General features: G+C 37.9%; 3 protein-coding genes across 3 annotated transcripts; all 3 read left to right on the forward strand.

Annotated features, from left to right (window-relative positions):
- Positions 1-558: 558 nt before the first annotated feature.
- Positions 559-8,470, forward strand: LOC118816829. Its single transcript, XM_036583423.1, has 6 exons — positions 559-742; positions 3,085-3,408; positions 4,768-5,085; positions 5,977-6,264; positions 6,690-6,868; positions 8,447-8,470. Exons 1-6 carry the CDS (start codon positions 706-708, stop codon positions 8,468-8,470), a joined length of 1,170 nt encoding a protein of 389 aa, XP_036439316.1. The 5' UTR covers positions 559-705.
- Positions 8,471-9,863: 1,393 nt separating this feature from the next.
- On the forward strand, positions 9,864-13,707 carry scpp9 (secretory calcium-binding phosphoprotein 9). Its single transcript, XM_036583424.1, has 9 exons — positions 9,864-9,889; positions 10,203-10,255; positions 10,379-10,393; positions 10,780-10,929; positions 12,146-12,256; positions 12,854-12,913; positions 13,035-13,109; positions 13,544-13,589; positions 13,673-13,707. Exons 2-9 carry the CDS (start codon positions 10,211-10,213, stop codon positions 13,705-13,707), a joined length of 537 nt encoding a protein of 178 aa, XP_036439317.1. The 5' UTR covers positions 9,864-9,889; positions 10,203-10,210.
- Positions 13,708-17,128: 3,421 nt separating this feature from the next.
- odam (odontogenic, ameloblast associated) lies at positions 17,129-21,243 on the forward strand. The gene is made up of 7 exons (XM_036583532.1): positions 17,129-17,201; positions 17,452-17,496; positions 17,586-17,639; positions 18,416-18,625; positions 19,890-19,934; positions 20,023-20,166; positions 21,200-21,243. Exons 1-7 carry the CDS (start codon positions 17,139-17,141, stop codon positions 21,227-21,229), a joined length of 591 nt encoding a protein of 196 aa, XP_036439425.1. The 5' UTR covers positions 17,129-17,138; the 3' UTR covers positions 21,230-21,243.
- The last annotated feature ends 18 nt before the right edge of the window (positions 21,244-21,261 follow it).

The following is a 21,261-nucleotide window of genomic DNA, read 5'->3' on the forward strand; positions in this document are numbered from 1 at the left end:
GGCGAATTAGAGGATATATGTAGTACTGAATTCACTGAATTACAGAACATGTGTGTGTTTTAGGGAGAGAGAGAGAGCAAGAGAGAGAGAGAGAGAGAGAGAAAGAGAGAGAGGGAGAGGCGAATTAGAGGATATATGTAGTACTGAATACACTGAATTACAGAACGTGTGTTAGAGAGAGAGAGAGAGAGAGAGAGAGAGAGAGAGAGAGAGGTGAATTAGAGGATATATGTAGTACCGAATACACTGAATTACAGGACGTGTGCGTGTGTGGTGTGTGTGTTAGAGAGAGAGAGAGAGAGAGAGAGAGAGGCGAATTAGAGTATATATGTAGTACCGAATACACTGAATTACAGGACGTGTGCGTGTGTGGTGTGTGTGTTAGAGAGAGAGAGAGAGAGAGAGAGAGAGAGAGACAGAGACAGAGAGACAGAGAGCGAGAGAGAGCAAGAGAGAGGCGAATTAAAGTAAGTAGGCCACGACTTATTAACGTGTATAAACAAGATCCTAATGCGTGGCCACAGCGTAGTAAGGCATGTAAACAAGATCGTAAAGCGTTACGTTTCAGATCTTATCACACCCTCTTCCGTGAGAGCCACTGAAAACAGGCAGCGCTTTAAAAGTGAAAGCAAAGGCGACACTTAATGGAGACGTTTAGACACACCGGGCAAACAGATCAGACTCTCCTGCTGACTCAGAGACACGATGCAGCACACAAGCTGGACTTCACTGGGCTTCCTCGGTGAGTCTTCACCTTTTAACAGAACCGACTGAATAAGCGTGACCTAAACAGCTTTATTTAGGCTCATGGGTATCTGACACAGGTTTAATACGAAGAGCCGGGTCTTTTTCTTTATAATGGGCTGTGTGTGATTTCAGGGAGAGATTCAGTCTTTAATAACTCACACCTACAGGTGATGATGTGTCCATCACTGCTGATCAACGCATTCAGATGACGTCACCATTCACCCCACAACACCTCGGAGTAAATAAAATAGATGTTTTTGTTGTTGTAGCTGTTTTAACGCTTTTAAAGGAGACCAAGATCTATTCGTCTCATGTAGGCTGAGCTCGAAAATTGTGAACATTTTTAGCATAACTCCCTGTAACCGGTCACACCTGCTCAGCCTGTTAGGAGGACTAGCTGCAGCTTCATGTTGGCATTCAGGAGATGACTGTGGCTTTCGGGAAGTCACGTGAGAAGCACTGTCATTGGGCTTTCAGTGGGTTCCCCCGCTGAATACCGGACAGGGTTTATGTTTCTTCCCCGCAAACTCTCAGAGTGAAGACCTGCTGTGTCCCATGAGCTCGAGTCCTCTCCATTTACAAGTTCGAATCACGGCGACATCTAGTGGCCAATCTGTGCTCAACACCGCGCTGTCTACGCATTACTGTGTCAATTGATCGAGTATGTGGACCCACCTACACAGAATTCATTCAAATTGAGGTCCCACAAAAAAAAAAAAACTTACTAAAACTTAAAAAAGGCTAAAAATCAGTGTGCCACCAACGGCAGCTTTAATAAAAATAATAAGTAATAAATAAATAAATAATAACTACAATTATGATTTTGTGTGTGTACAGCTGTTCAAAGCTGTGTTTGCTAGTTATGTACTGGCTAGTGATTTTTGATCAACATTACCCAAGACTGTCACTACTGAAACAGCCAATACTGAAACTTTTGGTAACGTTTCTATAGTGTTATGATTAGTTTAGTATTGAAAAAATGGAATGTTCAATTATTCATTTAATTAAAATAAACATAATTAAGGAATAGGGTCACTCAAAGTCCATGTCAATTAAAAGTACCATCATGAAGAGAGCAAAATTTTGCACTCTAAGTGTCGTGTCGTGTCGTCTGCATACCAAAGATTATTTATGTTTCTTCCCACCAGTTTTGAATTCCTGATCATTATCTTTCAGTCCTGCGTCACATATCATAGGTATCTGTCTCAGTCCTTCCTCCTAACACTGCCTGATCTCAAAAAACAACAGCAACTCTAAATGAACCAAACATCTCTTTAACACAGGGGAACTCTCAGGGCCTTCTGGACCCTTAGAGAAGACCAAATGATTTCTGTGTAATAAAAAAATGTCTGTTATTTTACTTCATTTATTTAATATAATCAGCATATTTGCTGTGTTAAGCTCTGCAAGCACTTTAGTAATTTTCTTATTTCATTTTTTTAATTTTGGTTAGGGGGTTACAATCTTGAAACAGCCATTGGAAAGCTACCCAATCAAGATTTTTTCCCTTCTGTATCTCGACAGATACAGCCAAGGGAAGTCCTTGATTAGTGCGTACACTTTTTTATTTATTTATTTATTTATTGCATTTTAAGCATAGTTTTAACCAGAACACCAAAATAAATAGGAAAACCAAAGCACTAATTTATATTTTATTCACTTTTTAAATGTATTTTATGTCTTGTGAGGTTTCTTTAAGGCACATTTGTCAAGCTCCAGTCTTCACTGGCCAAAACACTGCAATATTCAGCATGCTACCTCATTAAACACACCTGATTCAGCTCATCAGCTAATTAGCAAGGCCTTCATGAACTGAATTCAGAGCGTTAGATGAGAGTGAACCCTAATCGCTGCAGCACTTTGGCCTGGAAGGTTCCCAGTTTGACATGCCTGACTTAAGGGATGAGTGCTATTTTGTGGTTTCACCATAATTTTGCTGCTCTCAGAACAAAACCTCATATCTCCAAAAAAGGTAACTGTACAGGACAGGGAAAAATCTTTAATGGAAGTGAATGGAGAAATATTTTTTTCCAACTAATTTTGGACCATTTCTGTTTGTCCGTTCATCATGAAATTTTGATGCAACATGAAGGGAAACTGCTTTTTTCAAATATTATTATATCAAAAAATAAAAAAGAATGACAAAAATGGAGATCCGTTGCTGTTTGTTCCAAAAGCAACGATGGATAGAAAATGTTAGTAATTCAATGCTGTTTATTTGAATGTTTATTTATAAGAATGTGTTTTGCTGATTAGTGGAACTCCGTTAGATTGTAGTCATATTTCAAGACTGATGTAGGAATTTGTTTTAATGAGTAAATGGATTCTGTCTTCCAGCCCTGTTTACCATCCCCACAGTGACTGATGCTGTGATGGTGAAGCTTGGACACAGCGCCACCGTTTCTTGTCATCTGAACTGTTCTACAGTCACATGGTGGACTAAAGGCATAGAGGTTTTTCAGATTTTTAAGATTTTTGAGTTTTCTGAAGGGAAATGCACTGTAGCTCCAGAATTTAAGGACAGGATTGAATGTTCTGAAGAGAAGATCAGAGGAGGAGACGTTTCCCTCACTATAACTTCTGCTGTGTACAATGACCAAGGCTGGTACTACTGCTCTTGTGACGGAAAGGACCGGTGTGATAGGAGGATTGACGTTCTAGGTAGGCTCTGACTACATTCAGTGGGCACTTTCTGCTGACACAACGCTTTGAAATTTCATGATTTATCCATACAGATACTGTATGGGGTAATAAGGATGCAGAAACATCTTGAAAAAACATTCCTTATTCAGATTGGTACTTATACTCTTAAAACCAGAGGTGCCAAAAATTAAACTATGCCACAGGTGAGCCACTTTTGGCTCCCTGGAACCTTTCATTGGATGGTTCTTTAAAGAGTAGTTTTTGTAAATGAGATGTTAGTTACAAGTCAACCAAAGGCTTTCCAACCACCAAATGTCCAAGCCAAGAAGCTTAACAATATATAAGAAGATAATAATGGGTAAATTTCTCAAAACGTTAAAGCTGCACAATTATATGACAATCAAAGCAAGTTTCCAGTTTGTGCTGTAATCTTTATAAAAGACTGCAATTTCATTTGGCTTAGCAGAAGCTTAGTTCTTATGCATTAAAATTAAGCATTGCTAGCCAGGAGTTAAAGGTGAATTCCTCTGATTTTTCAAAAATTCTGTATGATATAGTCATTAAGATGTAAACACAGTCATTCAGAGTGGTTTAATGTGAAATGCTCCATTCTAGAGAAACTCACTCACTCATAATCGTTCACAGTGGTGCTGATAGGAACCAGATGTCCGACATTTAATGTTGTTTAATGTCTTTAAAAGCTCCCTCACAGAAGGTTATTACACAAAACATTTACGAATACACTCCCTGATGTCTGATTCATTGTTTTATGATAGTTCCAAGTTGTGAGGGTTGGGCATAAAATGCATTTAGATAAAATGGCAGTGAAGTACATGCAGCGTACCCAAAGACAAGTTATTTTTTCTAGATTTCCCACAATTTTACCATTATTAATATTATATAGTCAGAATATATGATATAAGTCAGAAGACATGTGTAGGTACAATGGTGGTTCTGGATTGTAAATAAAATGCCTACATTTGTGCTGTCGACATGTTGACCCCTGGTTCCTATTACCACCATTGTAAAGAAATAAGTCAGTAAGTTTCTATACATTGAACCATTTCAGACATCAGACCCCTCTGAATGACTTTGTTTACATATCCCTGTTACGTTAGATTTTGAAAAAACAGTGGGATCCCCCTTTAAGTAGTCACTTATTGCAGGATTTTCTATTATTTTTTAACCAACAAGGTTATTATTATTGTTACTCTTATTATTGTTGTGATGTTTAATTCTCATTAGTTTGAATTATTATGTAGCATTCACAGCTTTCCCAGTCATTAAGGAATAAAAAAACAGTACTGGTTTAATGTTATTGAGAACATTGATTTCCATCTTTTGAACAGTAACATTGCTCATTTGTTTTTTTTCCAGTTCCTACCACCTTAAGTATCTCTTTTGGAGGTAAGGCTACACTCCCTTGCTACGCTGAAACGGACAAACGGACAGTGGACTCCTCTGCCTACGTGCTGTGGGAAAAGGACGAACAGCAGGTGTTGAAGCTCGAGAATGGAAAGATGTCGTATGGTTCTGGATTTGAGCAGAGGGCCACAGTGTCACCAGAAAGCTACAGAAAGGGTGACCTCTCTCTGATCATCGATCGTGTAAGATTCTCTGATTCTGGCTTATACAGTTGCTCCCTTAAGGACGGAGGACACGGATACCCAAACACAATCTCTCTGGCTGTTGAAGGTTATTATATATTTGTCTTTTGTACTGAGTCATGTTTAAGAGAATGACAAACTTAAACATATCTAATGAGACTTTCATAGTTTCATTTGTAAATTTCAGCTCTGACCAAGTAAGGCATGAGGTGTTACTGTAGCCCATAACTCTAGCTGTCCGACATGTTAACAAGGGGCCAGGGACAGAACATTTAGTGATTTGAACATGAAAATTAAGCATTCTGGTGCACATAGAGAGTAAAATACAGCTAGACAAACAATTGGTAATTCACTTCATTGTGTTTAGCAGCTTTTTAAATACAAGTCAATGGAAAAAAAAAAAAACATTTGTTAATTTACCTTGTTAATAAACCTTTTAACTTACCAAAGTCAAAAGGCCAGTGTGTCTCAATCTGCTTATGAGACCCCTCCCCAACAGTTACAAACAGAGAACATTCTAAAAAAACTCTGCTTTTCGTTTCTTGTCTTTACACTAAAAGGCTTATACTGGTTCTATAAGGTGTAGTGCTTGGTCCCCAAAGCTTGCCACTTGTGATCCGGTCACTTAGCTCTAACAGTGATTAAAGATCAACAGAAATCAACATGTTCTCCAAAAAGTTTAGACAAATATGAAGAGGTAGCTGATTGTCATAACTGGACATGATGATTTACACACCCATTTGCACCCATTTATGGTACTGACTTTAGTTTGCTGCCATTACATCTTGCAATATGGAAACCAGGGTAATTCATGTGAATGTAATATTCATCACTGTTTGTGTACCATCCATGCCTGTAACAGTTGTAGCCAAAGTAGCCCCATCTGCAATAGATTTTGTTCCTCATTCATTTGTCTGTTAGCATTACTGAATTAAAAATAAGTTAACAAGTTAACAAATGTCTCTGTTTTTGCTCACAGCTCGTCAATATGTTCATCATAAAAAGGTGGGTCAATCTGTCTTGCTGGATCTAGTGGTCCTACCACCGGTGATGGTGTATTCTAAGGAAAGTGACGCCACTGCAGACTCCTGGATGTGCACCAGGATGAAAGACGCTGTTCATTGTAAGCCAGACTACGAGCAGAGAGTCTCTATCGTGAATAACTCTCTCATGCTAAGTAAACTGACAGTGGCTGACAGTGGAACATACATTGTGACGGATGTCAAATCTGGTGAAGTCGTGGCCATTCACAAGCTTGCAGTCGCTGGTAAGTTTAAATTAGCGATTTTAGGACAATTGAGTAATTTAAAGAGGGCAAACAGTAAAGTTACACCAGATTTAGATAGATAGATAGATAGATAGATAGATAGATACTTCATTGATCCCAAGGGAAATTCAGCAGCCAGTAGCAGTCACACAACACAGGACAGTTATAATAATAAAGGTGATACAATATAAAAAGAAGAATATATACAAAAGATTTAAAGATTCCAGGTTTCTACTATGGAAAAAGATAAACAAGATCATGTACCAGAACTTGTGCACAGGTCACATTTAATTTTTTCCAATATGTTAAATTCAACAAATAAACAGTATCATTGTGCATTAAAATGTGCAGTGTGTTCTGTAGAGGATGTGTTCATTTTTTCACTTAGAACTCAACAACAATCATCTCTTTGCTTTCTCATTCAGGTTTACCATCACACAAGATTCCAGTGATTACTGCCTCAATAGCATGTGTTTTTGTGGTACTTCTCGGAGCACTTCTGTGGCCCTGCCATCAAAAGCAGCGAAAGACAGAAAAGGAGAAAGACCTGACTGAACTTGTAGACAAATATGTACAGCTCTCCATTCAGCAAAGTGAACGTGAGGTTAGATTTCCAATACCCATATGGCCTGAGATGAAACTAAACAGCTTTTCAGCACCTGAACTAGAATACGACGACTCCTCTCTTTCCCAGGACATACAACAAGATATCCAATTAGACAATTATCCATTAGCTCAGTAATGTAAAATAGTCTTGTTTTGTACAGTATGGTACATGGTTATGCATAAAAAATGGACAAAATGATGCTGTATGGCTAAAGACGGCAGCAGCAGCTATCTTAGCCTAAATTTGTTAGCAAGCAGCACTACAGCTTAGCATAGTAGCTCTGGCAAGTGAAACATTTAGAGAATGTTTTTGTTTTTTGAGTTAAAACTTTAAGTTAAAATGTTGGTTTTCCCATAAAGCTTTTTCCATTTTGTAGCATCAGCATCTTTAATATACTGTTTCGGTTGAATCGGTGAGGGATTTCTTTGAAAGGTTGCAAGCTAGCTTGCTTGCTAGCTTGCAATAAGCTAACTTATTTGCAGTTATTCTGCACTGAGTTTACATATTTAGTTTACATATTTCTTTATCGTGTACATATTTTACATAACCATGTGGAAGCTCTGTTGGCAAGTTCATGCCAAGTGAGGGAAGAAAGATTTTAGTTTCTGTCAACCTTTTTTCATAGTAGCTATCCAAATGCTCACCCCAAAATTGAATTTTGATCATTTTAGGCTCAACTGTTGAGCCAGGTAGATGAAACAAATGAAAAAGTAGACATTTTTGCAGTGAAAGAGCCTTAAGTACATGTTTTTGGATGTGTGAAACTAAAGTAACTGTATAGTGAACTGTGAAAAACCGTCTTTAACACTGTCTTTAACCCTATTAACTGAATAGTGTTTTTCATCCTAATCTCTGTGGGCCACATCTGTAGCATACGGTCGATTAGCATAGAGAATAATAGAGTATAACAGAGAAAAAGTGTTTCTCTGTATATGGTAAATGAGCAGAACACCTGTTGACCTGAAAAAAAAAAACACTTATGATAGAAGGCAGTGGGCACCTGCTGTTGCTATTCTGAAAACCCCGTAAGAGTACATTAGCAGGTTGCCCACAGTGTCCTGAGTAGGCCTATTATGTAAAGGCAACAGCAAAGGAAGTAATCTCCAGAGTTTGTTATACAGAACGTTTTAGCTTGATGTTTATATTCACTGTGTATTGTTTTGTCTTAGCGAATGTGAAAAATGTAAGTGCATTTTAAGAATGTATGAAATTCATTTTGAAGCTCAAAAGTTCATGGAAAGCAGTACCATCCATGAAAAGGGTATGTCAATGTTCTTTTTTTAGAAGCACTACAAATGTTTATGTTTATATATTATCATTTTGTTTTTATGATTAATAAAACTTAATAAAATTCATATTTAAGCATTTCTTTGTGTTGTCCTTAAGTCAGAAATGGAGGTTTGGGTGGATGGTCAATCCAAACTATGGTTCTGCGGTTACACATCACTAATTTTATGCATTACATGAACATCATTCCCATAACGTTAGACTGCGATGCAGCAGGGCACTCTGGCCAAAACGAAAAATGTAATCATTGCTGTATATGTTCTAAATATGCTTATTCACCCCTAACAGCTGCTGCAGTATTCTCTAAAGTGAGATTTCCTGGTTTAAAGACTAGGAAAACACTCCTTTAATGATGTATTTTGAAGGCAGTAGTCAATTTTGAAATACTACACATGCTTTAAATTAGATACCTGTTTTTGTATTTACTCATTTTTTTCACTAGCTGGCTAATTCTTCAAAAATTATATAAATATAGACAAAGGTTTAAGAACTGAGGATAAAGCTGTACCACTAATGCTAGCTAGCACCACTGATGTATGTATTAGCCTCTAGATGAGTGACTATCAAGCAGAATTTGTTGAGCACTGTAGGGATTCCTAATGGCTGTGTAATGTATTTGTGTAATGCATGCTGAGTAGTGCAGTGAGAGAACACTGATAGACAAAAAAGCGAATACAAAATCATGAATTCTGTCACAGCACTGAGGGTTAGGAATATAATACTACACTACACTGCATAACATAACATAACTTATTAAATGCAAGTTTTATGTTAGAATGCTTCTTTAATCAATATTACCATGTTATTGGTCCTTATGATATTGATGGGAAATAGCAAATGAGACCTACAGCAAATTACAGATTTTGTTTTATTGTGTACTATAAGCATGATGGCTCATCTCAGATGTTACATATGATTTTCTTGAGGCGTTTTGATGACTAAAGGCATTTACGTGATCCAACAGATGTAATTACTTTGGTCAGACTAATCCAGGCCATTCTTTAACCATGTTGCAATGGACTTTAATGTACTGCAAGGCATGCCACAACTGCAATACGCACCAATTAAAACAATGTAGAATTTTGTCCATATTGTGCTCTGTATATTAAACTGGGTAGAGGAGACTGAGAACCTCAGGCCACATGTTTATTCAATGGGTCAACTTTACAGGCTTTCACAGTTGATATCAACAATAAAGTACACTACTAACATACAGCCTACATCTCACAAACGAACCCCCCACATCAGACACTATACCATTACCATAACCATAACCCTTCATTCACTCTTGCATTTTGGTGGGACACTCACATCATATTCTTACTCTCTATGGCTTTTTCTCATAAACCTTACGGATATTTCTAATCCTTTAAGTCTTTGTTTGTGACCGAGCAGATGACAGCGTTTATGGTGATGTCATTGCTTCAAGTGGCCTTTAAATCCCTCGAAAAAAGGGGCCATAAACCTCAGCATTCAGGTTGAACATGAGTCGGGGTTTCGGTCATCGGCTATTCCTGGGGAAAGGGATTCTGACTGGGCAAAACAACAGTCCAGAACACAAGGGTCCATTCATTCAGGCCTCAAAGGTAATCAGGACAAACAAACCGCAAACTAATACACCTGGATTTGTGTGTGGAAGCTATTAGGCGGAGCAGGCCCAATAAAAGGCCACTGGGGAACCAAGACCAGCACAGAAGAACTGAAACCTCCTGAGAATCTACACACTGAGAGGTGAGTACTGCTTCCGCTTTGGTGAGAAAATATTAAAGGGATACTCCAACATTTTTTAACCTAATCTCCATCTGCTGTATCTGTAGCATATTATCTATTAGCATGGATAATAATTTTCCTGTATTTAGAGATCCACAGAAAATTACTTACAATAGAAGCCAGTGGCTTTTTTACTTTTTTACAGAAAAATGTGTCATCATGTTTGACCAGGGTAATTGACCATACTGATGTTACGTCACGCTGCAAAATACAGTTGTAGTGATGCATTTCGTCCATTTGATTTTTCAACCTGCTCTTATTACTGCTTTCTCAGCCTTCAAAATGAAGTTTATTCTTTTCGTAACCTTCTTGGCCTCTGCTGCCTACGTAAGTTGGTACAATTTTTTTCATGGCAGCTTAATATTTTATACCTTTATCAATGGATGTATGTATTATGTATTATGGATGTAATTGTTGTAATAATGACCCACCTGATTTTTACCTTTATAGATGACCTCAGCAAAGGTAAGAAAGCTGAATAACATTACAATACATTTCTATGTAAAGATAAAGTGCAGGATATAAGTCACCAGAAGCCTCAAAGTGTTACGGAAAAAAAAATACATGTCCGCTCTTCAGATCATTAATACAAAATGAAGGCAAATAATTTAACAGATTTAAACAGATCTTTCAGCTATTTGTTTAACCAAAGTTAAATAGGAATTTGGTTCTATAATAAGTTTTCACACATAATAGCTTTCATAGCAATTCGCATTTGCAGAATAAAGAACCAGCAAGACGTAGCATCCACTTCGTGTAGCGTCCAGTTAAGATAGTGTTGCTATGCTCAGTCAGGATCTCTTATACATTTTTGTCAGAATCTGTGCCTGAAACTTGTTTTTGTCATCCAGAAACTGCTTGTGGTTGGTGGTTTGAACGGTGGTGGACTGGTCACTGGACTGAATGGCGGCTTGCTGGGCCCAGGGGTAGTGGTTGGAGGCCTGAACCCAGCGCTGCTTCCTGCTGGTGGAGCTGTAATAGGACAGCCACCAATCGCTCAGGTAGAAACTCTTTAGATTTTTGCTAGGCAATTGAGGCTAACAAGTAAGAACTGTAGATAAACTCCCATTACTTGTTAGCTATATTAGCCTCATAGCTATAAGAGCAGTTCAGTGAGAATCTATTTCATGCAGTTTTCCCCCTTAATGTCCATAAAATGAACAAAAGTACAGACAGTACGATACAATGGGTTTTTGTCCTTATAAAGTACAAGCCATCTTGACAAAAAAGCCATTGCATTGTATTTGTCCATTTTCTGCAGATAAAAGCATGTCATACAGTGTCAGAAACCACTGATGAAATGAAATAAAATCTGTTAAAGATTGCCTAACAACTTGGCATGGTTGAGGCAAGTGTATTCATTCAGGCATACAGTTTGCATAGTGCTAATCTGGCCTACATTACTTGTTAGATACATTAGCCTTATACCTCCTGAATGTGTGACGCAGGTCCTGAAAGAGACGCATGTGGCTCTTTTACTGCCCTGTTGTGGCTCTACAGCAAATTTGGATTTTTAGGGTAAAAATAAACGACTCTTCTTTGCAGTTAAATCTAGTAGTAGCTAACAAAACAGCAAAGAGTAAGATTTAAGACAGACATCGATCATTTGGAGACAAATGGACTTATTTGCATTAATAATCACTCCAGCTGGATTCTTGATACATTTAATCTGCAATGAGAAACTGGCAGACACTAAAAAGTCACAAGGCTTAAGTCAGCTTGTCGTTCTCCAGCTTCTTGTTCGAATTCTCCCGTTCCACCTTAAATGGTACAGCAGTTAACATTCTGATGCGTCAGGCACCATTTAAAGTGGAACGGGTAAATTCAAACAAGGAGCTGGAGAATGAGAAGCTGACTTCACCCTTGTAAAAAGTCGAATGTTGGGAGACATTTTAGAAGAAACTGTTCTACTTTTACGGAAAAGTTTCCTGCTGGAGATGCGAGAAATGCAGCTATAGCTGAGCTAAAGCTTAGAGCAGAGAGAAGCAAGTTTGTGTTTTCATTTATAATTAAATTAATAAAATTATAAATTATAATCATTTATACATTTTTAATATTTTTTTTTAAAATGGACATAAAATGTTGTGGCTTCCAAGGTGGTTTGTTTTTTTGTCTTCTTAACATTTGGGTTTCCGACCTCTAGTCTTGGCTGATTGACTACATTGGGGATGAGGGTTTTGACAAACTATTCCTCAGATAATGGTTTTCTCCTTACAGGTGCTGCCCCCGTACATGTTCCAGCCTCCTTTTGCTGCTGCTCCTTTCATGCTGCCGAACCCTCAGGCCCCACTGCCTCCACAGCCAGCTATGGCTTACCCACCAATGATGGTAAATTACATGCAAGCCAGTTAACATTCTATACAATGCTTGTGTTTGCAGTTGTGTCTTGCGTCTTTGATATGTGAGTTATGAGAATATAGAAACATACTGTGGTATTGTACAGCAGTGCTTGGTGCTAGTTGCTCAAATGTATTTGTTATTTCTCACATTTATACATTTTACATATTTACATTGACCAATGCACCAAGCAATTAAGTATTACATAATTACCAATTAAATTCTATATCATACTTGCATCATAGCGTCTTCCATACAACCATATATACCTGATAGTTTTCACATAAGTTACTACATACTTGCAAACTAGGTACCTGACATTCCATATAATTACTACAGATTTACCTACCAAACATTCACTTACCATGCTGACTAATCAAGTGCTACTAGTATTATTTTCATTATCATTATTATCAGTAGTAGTAGTGGTATAATTATTACTGTGACCTTGCTTTACTTGTAAACTATATTAAACTTGTTTTGAGCTTATCTAACCACATGTACAATGCAGCACAGTGCAAGATCATTATTATATAGGAAAATATTACTGTAATAAAAATATTATAATTATTATGTTGTTTCTATCAGGGCCTGCCTTATCTTGCGAACCCAAACCGCCAGGTCCTCCCTCCTCAGCAGCAAGCAGCGGTACAGCTCATCCTCCTCCTTTCAGCGTTTCTGAAAAAAGCACAGAACACTTCATATGAAAGCCTGTGTTTAGGCTTGTGTGACTCAGCTGATGACTTGTGTTGTGCTTTTGTCTCGACAGGGCGGACTGAACCCGATGGGAAATGGCCAGCAGCCACAGGGGGACATGCCGGCTGGCCCGGTGCCAAGATTCAGGGTAATTTCCCCTCACTAGATATATAATTATGCAATTTACAAGGAACACGTTTTGACATACTTATGGTATAGATTTCATTCACACAGAGAAGTGAAAAAAGTGATACATTGAATTGACTTGGTTCAAATACGTAGATAATTTACACATAAATAAAATACATGACAGTTATTTCTGAAAGTAAAAAGCAAGATTGTATTAATGTAATGGATTTTATTCATGCAGAAATGATAAATGAATGCATTACACAGTTCGATAACTTCAGCCTACTTTGAAGTCGTGAGCTAATCACGCTAATATCATCATTATTAAACATTGAACTCAGTATTAAATGGTCATTATTAAACATTAAACTCAGTATTAAATGGTCATTATTAAACATTAAACTCAGTATTAAATGAATTTTTTTATTAAACATACTGATTCTTCTCTCATAGCGAACACTGCTCAGGAGAATGCAAGCAGCTAATGCGAAACACCCAGGTAATGAATGATCAGCTAACCTTCTTTTTTGAAATGTGTGAGATGGGTACAAATCATCTAATGTATTTTATGAATCATTTCAGGCCACGCCAACCCCTTCTATAACCGAGCACCCTGATGAGTAGGTTCTGACTGCATATCTGTGCATCCAAGGTATGTTTCTACCAGTGTTAAGCAGATTGAATGCAAAGCTAAAGTGCAGAGAATTTCTCTTCCCACAAATAAAGTCAGTCGATGGAAGCTTAAACTGGCTGGCTAAATCATCACACACAATCACCCCAAAGTGTGTCAAATTGTTGAGTAATCTCTAATAGACTTGCTTATGTGGTTTCGGACACTGTATGACATACTGTGACATACATCTCTGAAAATGGGCAAAGATGACCAAGGCCTCAAGATAGCCACAATTTCAGCTGCGCTGTACTCTTGGCATTTTTATTATAGAAAACAGTGTTACACAGTGTCACAAACCACATTAGCAGGTCTATTTGAGATTACTCAACAACATGGCACAGTTTGAGGCGAGTGTGATGATTTAAGTGTGCAGTTTGCACAGTGCTAATCAGTATAAGCTTCCATTATTTGTTAGCTATGTTAGCTTCACAGCTCCTGTGCACAAAATAATGACTAGTTTTGATTAACTGTATTTTATACTGACTATATTATTTGTTTGTTTACAGGCATTGCTCAGAGAAGGCTGTCTTTTCGGAAACTGGTGGCAATGTTGTCTTTCTTTGTGAAAAATACAGAAATCAGGGAAATAAGATAACGACAGCAAAGCTGGATTCCTTTTTGATTAGTTAGAGAAAGCTGTTACTTTCTTTGTAGATTAACCTTACAATTTCTAATAAATTTTCATGCATGATAAAAGTTATATTCTGGTTTTTCGTCTGTTTCTTTTGTGGCTGCTCACACAGAACCATGTGAAAGTCAGACTACCTCTTTCATTTATATATAATTAATTTCACTAATACATCTAATCCAGCCAATCAAGGGCTTCTTACGATGTTAAGTAGCTGCAGCAGGTGTGGCAGATTGTGATTGGAACTAGACTCTACAGCTCCTGGTCCTGGCCGATTGGGCACCTCTGCTCCACAGCAAGGTAGATCTCCAGGGCCAGGGTTTGTGACCACTGGTTATCTGATGGGGTTGGGGTTTTGCTAGTCTACAAGGTCTTGAATGGTTGTTAGGAGTCCCATTTCTTCTGTATCCTACAATCATTTTAAACTTTAGTTAGGGAAACTAGTTTCCTTTGACTTTCCTCATCCTTATGCACGTGGATTATATCTATATCTAATCTGAAATATCTCCTGAAAACTAAAAACGTATTTAATGGCCATTTTGACAGGGAATTAAATGAAGGGGTGGTCTCTGACACAGTTTGTAAAGCTAATAACTTTAATAACCGTTCATTTTAGTTTGCACTGCCCCCTAGTGGTGGCAGTACGAACATAGTAAACAGTTTTCAAATAATACAGTTCACTAGTTTCAGCTGCGACAGATTATCCATCAAAATGATCATCCAGGTTAAAGAATCCAGATACTTCAGAGACAAAAGAGACACAAAAGAATGAGAATAACTAGAAAGCGACGACGTCACACCGTTAGGCTTAAAAGGAGACGGACACAAAGTCCAGGCCATGAAAGTTTCTCTTTGTTTTACTGGCGTTGCTCAGCCAGACAAGCCATCATTGCTAAGAGTTCAGACTGCGCTTTTAGTCCGGATTAAGCAGAATCCCGAGCTAATGAAAGCCTCTGAGCCGAAAGTCTCTGGTGGACGTGCTCATTAGTCTAAAGCCAGGCTGAGCCGCAGTCTGGCCTCGGATGAGCCACCGAGTCTGATGGTTTAAGGTCAAACCACGACAAATAACTCAACACGGTTAAAACAAGTCCATGACGCTAACGTGGGTTCGCGCGCGTGACGTCACATGACAAAAACTAGAAGCTTCTAGAGAAAATTCGACTCATGAAATGGAAACATGAGTAAGTGGAAAAGATGTTCATCTCACTGTACTTGACATAACTGCATTTTATTTGAAATAAAGTAGCCAAAACGTCTGATTTGTAGTGTCAGGGACCAAAAAAAACAAAAAAAAACAAAAAAAAACCCAGAAACATCTATTGAGAAGCTAACTGATGACCCGCTGGATGCTGCTTTCTCCTCAGCGTTTTCAGGGTGGCCCACTGATGATTAAGCACAGTGTTAGACAAAATGCTTTTAATCTTGCATTTTCAGCAAACAGTCCATTTGACTTATTTTTTAGTTTAGTAAATAATTTAATAGCAATATCATAAATAAAGCCGGTTATACAGCTGTAACCAATGTAGCACAGTGTTAGCAACAACATTTTAACACATTTTATATCAGGCCTAGTAGTTAACTTTTTAGTAGTTAGTAACATTTTTCCAATTTTCCAGACTTTTATTTTGAAATCTGTTTGAAGAGATTAAAACTAGCTAGGCCTTGTATGCAGGACAATAATCTGGGTGGTCTGAGGGTCCAGCAGTGGCAAACAGTCAATAGGGTGCTTTTATCTTCTATTTAAGCCAGCAGACCCATATATGCTGGCTGGCTGGGAAGAACCCAACAGAAACCTTTAATAATTTCTGATGATTTTTTTTCAGCAGGGCCAGTTCTTCTATGGCATCGTTCCTTCTTTTTGTGGAGCCCATGCGCTGCATTTTTCTTGTATTTTATTTTTTTTCCTGAGGTCCACCAGTGAGGTTTACATCTGTTACTGTCCATTTAAGACTGAAATATTTAAATGATCTCTGTTCCGATTGGCTGCCCTGTATTGTGTCTAATTCAAAAGCAGTCCAGGCTGAAACACTCCTTATAACTTCCTTGTGAATGGGCGTGATTAATGAACTGTAGACTGAGTAGGCAGACATATGCAAACACATTGGTTTTTGTGACATCATAAAAATGATGACTGCTTTTACAGCTCAGCCTCCATATATGGACTTTTGAAACTTTATCAATGTTTACGTACTACATCAAATTCTTTTATTTCAAATTCAAAGTGAATTCATTTTTGCATGGTATGGGCCCTTTAAGAGTGAGTATAAGAAAAGATCAACCTTATTGATCCCCAGAAGGAACTGTCTACTGCCACAGTATAACTATATGTACAATGCATGTATGTATATTAAAGTTAGAATGCTCATTTATAATAAGACTGAAGGAAGTACCACTGTGACATTGGACACTGTTGTAATGTTTGACTACATGTCCAAGCTTATTTAAAGCCTAAAATCACAATGCTTGTGGAAGAGATGATGTCAAAGTCTTTGGTCAGCTGAGGTCACCTGCAAGGGTGTTACATCATGGCCACACACTGTCTCAGACTGTGAGGATAAAAGGTACAGACTGTTTAAAAGGCAGAGGTGAGGAGAGGCTCACAGCTCACTCCTCAGTAAAGGTACAGTACATTCCAGTGTTGGCAGTACAACCATTTTTAACATTCCTGCTTTTTGATAAAATATTATTCTAATCCATAATATGCTTATGTGGACTCTTCTCCATCTCACTCAGTGCCGCAGCTGGAAATGATGAAGCTCCAAGTCACCGTTCCATTGGCTGTTCTTCTCAGCGTGTGTACTAGCGCTCCTGTAAGTGTGCATTTCCTTTATCAACTCAAAGCTTAATCAGTTAGATAGGTCCAGTTCTGAAATCTAATTGGCTCAGCCATGTTCAGAGCAGTTGTTTAATGACCAATGTTGACCATGTCCATACACTATTAAGAAACAGAAGTATGTAAACTTTTGACATGCGTGTAATTTCAGCCTTGAACAGCTTATTGCTATAATGAGACACTCATTTATTTCGAACAGCAGTGATAAAACCATTTGCCTTTTCTAGATCTTACAGCCACGACTCGGAATAATCGCAAGTAACAGCAATGAGGTATTTACCTTACATGCTTTTGTACATTTTCACAGCTTCATTGGTGTAGCTGTTGTCTTTTACAGCTCATAGTTTGGTCTTGTTTTTAGGTCTTGCGTGTGAATGGAATCACCCTTGCTGGCCTTGGCATGGGCCAAGCACAGGTACTGTTTAAAAATGTAGTAAATCAGTAAATCTCTGCACTGTGTGCCATCTTGATAGAGAATTCCATAGACTTTTCCAAATACATAATTCATTCATTCAGACGTAAACACAGTCATTCAGGGTGCTTTGACTTTAAATGATGTTCACTGTATAGAACTTGATGTGGTGGCAGCCAAGTGTCACCGAGTCTACAACACAAATATAGCCGTTTTATTTGCTATCCAAAAGCACCAGTGAACCTACACATGTACAAATTGTTTATATGTAACGTTATTAGAAAAATAGTAAGAAATCTTTTTTTTTAGTTTTGTTTAGGTACTGTTTTTGCCCTAGAACCTTGCAAGTACTTCTACATATCAAACAAGTGTTTTAGGCCAAAATCTTATCTCAAAACTATTATGAAACAGTGTTTCAGGCATCAGGCAACATATTTGAAACTATTTCCATGTAAAAACTTTTCACACTTCACACTTGTTAAGTTATTCTAGAATTGAGCATTTCACATCAAACCACTCTGAATGACTTTGTTTACATCTTAACAATGTAATGATGAAGAAAGTTTGAAAAATCAGTGGAATTGCTCTTTTATACCTGACCTGAAGTGGATGTCTTGAGTTCAGATGTTAGATATGTAATGGAGTGCAGCAAAAATGGAATTAAAGCCACCAGTGTGGCACTATGACTGCAGGTAATGGATACTAGGAGTTGGAATTGGTAGGGCCTTTATGGCAAATTTACTCTTAGCATTTAGCCGGTCATTGTCTTTTTTCTGCAGGGAACACCTTTTCTATCGCCATTCCTGTTCCAGACGCAGCCCGAAATCCTGCTGCCTCCCCAGTTTCTGAACTTTGGCCCTCAGCTGCCTGGACCCTTCCTACCACCACAGCAGAACCAAGTGCCCCCAGTATTGCTGCCTCCCAATCAGCAGGAACAGCAGATAGCTCTTAACCCCAACAGCCCCCCACTGAACCAAAAGCCTGTCCAGGTACTCTTTGCTATGTAACCACACAGCACTGTGCTATCTGACACAAGAGAATTGTCCCCTTACCTCATATGTAGTCGATCAACTAAATTGTTCTGTGTTTAAATTTAGCTTCTTTAGTTTTGTAGGAGGTGCAAGGATGATACAGCTAGCAAGTAACGGAAGCTTATACCTCACCAATTAGCACTGTACAAACTGCACTGGGTTGTTAAGTAATCTCAAATAGACTTGCTTATGTGGTTTCTGACACTATGACATACTATTATTTAGAAACATGGAGAAAATTACAGACAGGTTGGTTGCAATTATTGTCTTTTCCACTATGCGATATACTTAGTAGATCATTTCTACGACAGTTTGTCATACCACATGAGCTAGTCCATTTGAGTTTACTTACCAACTCAGGCATATTTAGGATGATATAGGCGTGCCAGCTAAGCAATGTAAAACTGGTGTAGGGTAATTCTTCACTCATTAGCTACATTAGCCTTGTAGCTCCAGCACAAAACCACAGAAGGAAACCTTGGAAACCAAGCATATCTTGGCTGTTCAAGTACACTGTAAATTCAGTTTTTACCAAACTATTGCATGAAGACTAGTACTACAATAAAAGCAGAGGCTTTAAGGCCTTCTAGACTTTCAGAGAAGGACTAAAAAATTCTGTGAAATAAATATAGAACATGTCTGTAATTGTTTGTTTATTTTTATTTTATATAATTATCATGCTTACTACATTTAAACAGTACTATCTCTCCCATTGGTTAGGCCTTCAGGAGCTGAACTGAAGGCTTAAACTATCAGATTAACCACTAACTATAATTAAGAACTGATGAAGGAACTAACCAGTCAGGTTTTGATTTCCAGTCAGTGAGACCAAGTTTGTAAGGCAAACGTTCTGACATTAAATAGGAGACTAGGTTTCAGTCAGCTGATAGAAATGGACTGAGCAGAGCAGTGCTACACAGTAAAATACAGGTTAATATATCTGTTACTACCTTCACATAAAACATATGTTTTTGGCAAGTTTTACATGTCCATGCTTGGTGCTAACATACTACTAGAAGCCCATAGGGACACAAATTAGCATTATCAGTGATCAAGTGACTGCATTGCTGTAATAGTCATGGTTTTCCTCTGAATATTTGGATCTGTATTTTTGACAGCATTATTGTATAACACAAGTAAAACTGATATCTCTACATGTTATAGCACCAGGAATGTTACACATAAGCAACAGTACTAAATGGAATTGCATATTTTGTTCAAGGTGCTTCCTCAGTTCTACCCCTTCGCTCAAGGATCAGGCGGACAGGTCTTACCCTAATTTCTTACTCTCAGTTTAGTTTTCACAGTAGTTTCAGAAGTATGACATCTAAAGTGGTTCTTATTTTTCAATGCAGGCCTTTCCGTATTATCTGACCTACGGTTTCCCTCCAAGGAACCCACTAGTTCCACCTCCAAGGAACCCACTACTTCCACCCAACCAAAGAACAGCCTCACAGAACTCAGTGAGGCCAACTCCAGCACCCCCACAGCCTGTCCAGGTAGGATATTGCATATCATTCATTTTAGAAAAAAAAACAGAGTAGTTTTTAATGTTTTTAATTACTGATTTATTTTATTCGTATTCCTTGTAATATAATTTGTATTATTATAGATATACTTAGCAACTCTGCGTAGTTTTTTGGGGTTTTCTGCTTTTTTTCTTTTGTTGGTATTTTTAATAGTGATTTTCCACAAGCATTTCAATGTACAAATACCGTTGGCATATGATTAGTGACATAGTGACTGAAACTACATCGACTTTCCCTGCGTATTATCCAATTTGACAGAATAATGTCAAGGTGTCAGATCCATGGCGTTTGACTCCACCCCCTGTTAACCGCGGCGACCGTCCTGGTGTTGATGGGGTAACGCTCTATCATATCATATCATAATTCAGTGTAACGTGATGAGCATATTAATACTGCACATCACTGATGTCATCCTTAACTTTTAATGGAAGTAAATGGAGAAATATTGTTTTTTAAGTCATTTTGGACCATTTCTATTGGTCCATTCATCATGAAATTTTGACACCTTTTTTGACCTGTATATGGTGCCAGTTAAAAGTTTGGGCACAGTTAAATTGTGTGTTTTTCAGTTTTCTTAAACACATGTTGATTTGAAGGCTTATGATGAAAGTTGTGTCTGAAGCAAATATAAATATTCAAATTATTGTCTATGTTAAATGTATGTCAAAAACAGTTTAGAAACATTTAGGAGTTTAGCAGAATTCTGAGTGGGAAAATGTATAATTGGAATGTGCTTCTCGAATATTAGTGGAATGTCTGTGCTCGATAATGCATTTCAGCCAGTCAGTTGTGTTGTGACAAGACCAGGCATGAGTAAATAGCCCTATTTGGTAGAAGAGGAGTATATCTGATTGGAGTAATGATATGAATGATTTCATGGTTTTGAGATCCACATCATTAATATTAAATTTAGAAAACAAATAGAAAGAAACGTTACAGGAGGTGTGTCCAAACTTTTGACTGGTAGTGTAAATGTGACTAAAACCATTTCTGTCATTTACAGGATCCTGCTTTCTCCTTTTTTGAACCATAGACTTTAATGGAAAAGAGGTGAGCTATTTTCTC

This window comes from Colossoma macropomum, unplaced genomic scaffold (assembly GCF_904425465.1).
Source record: "Colossoma macropomum unplaced genomic scaffold, Colossoma_macropomum, whole genome shotgun sequence".
NCBI classification, from domain to species: Eukaryota; Metazoa; Chordata; class Actinopteri; order Characiformes; family Serrasalmidae; genus Colossoma; species Colossoma macropomum.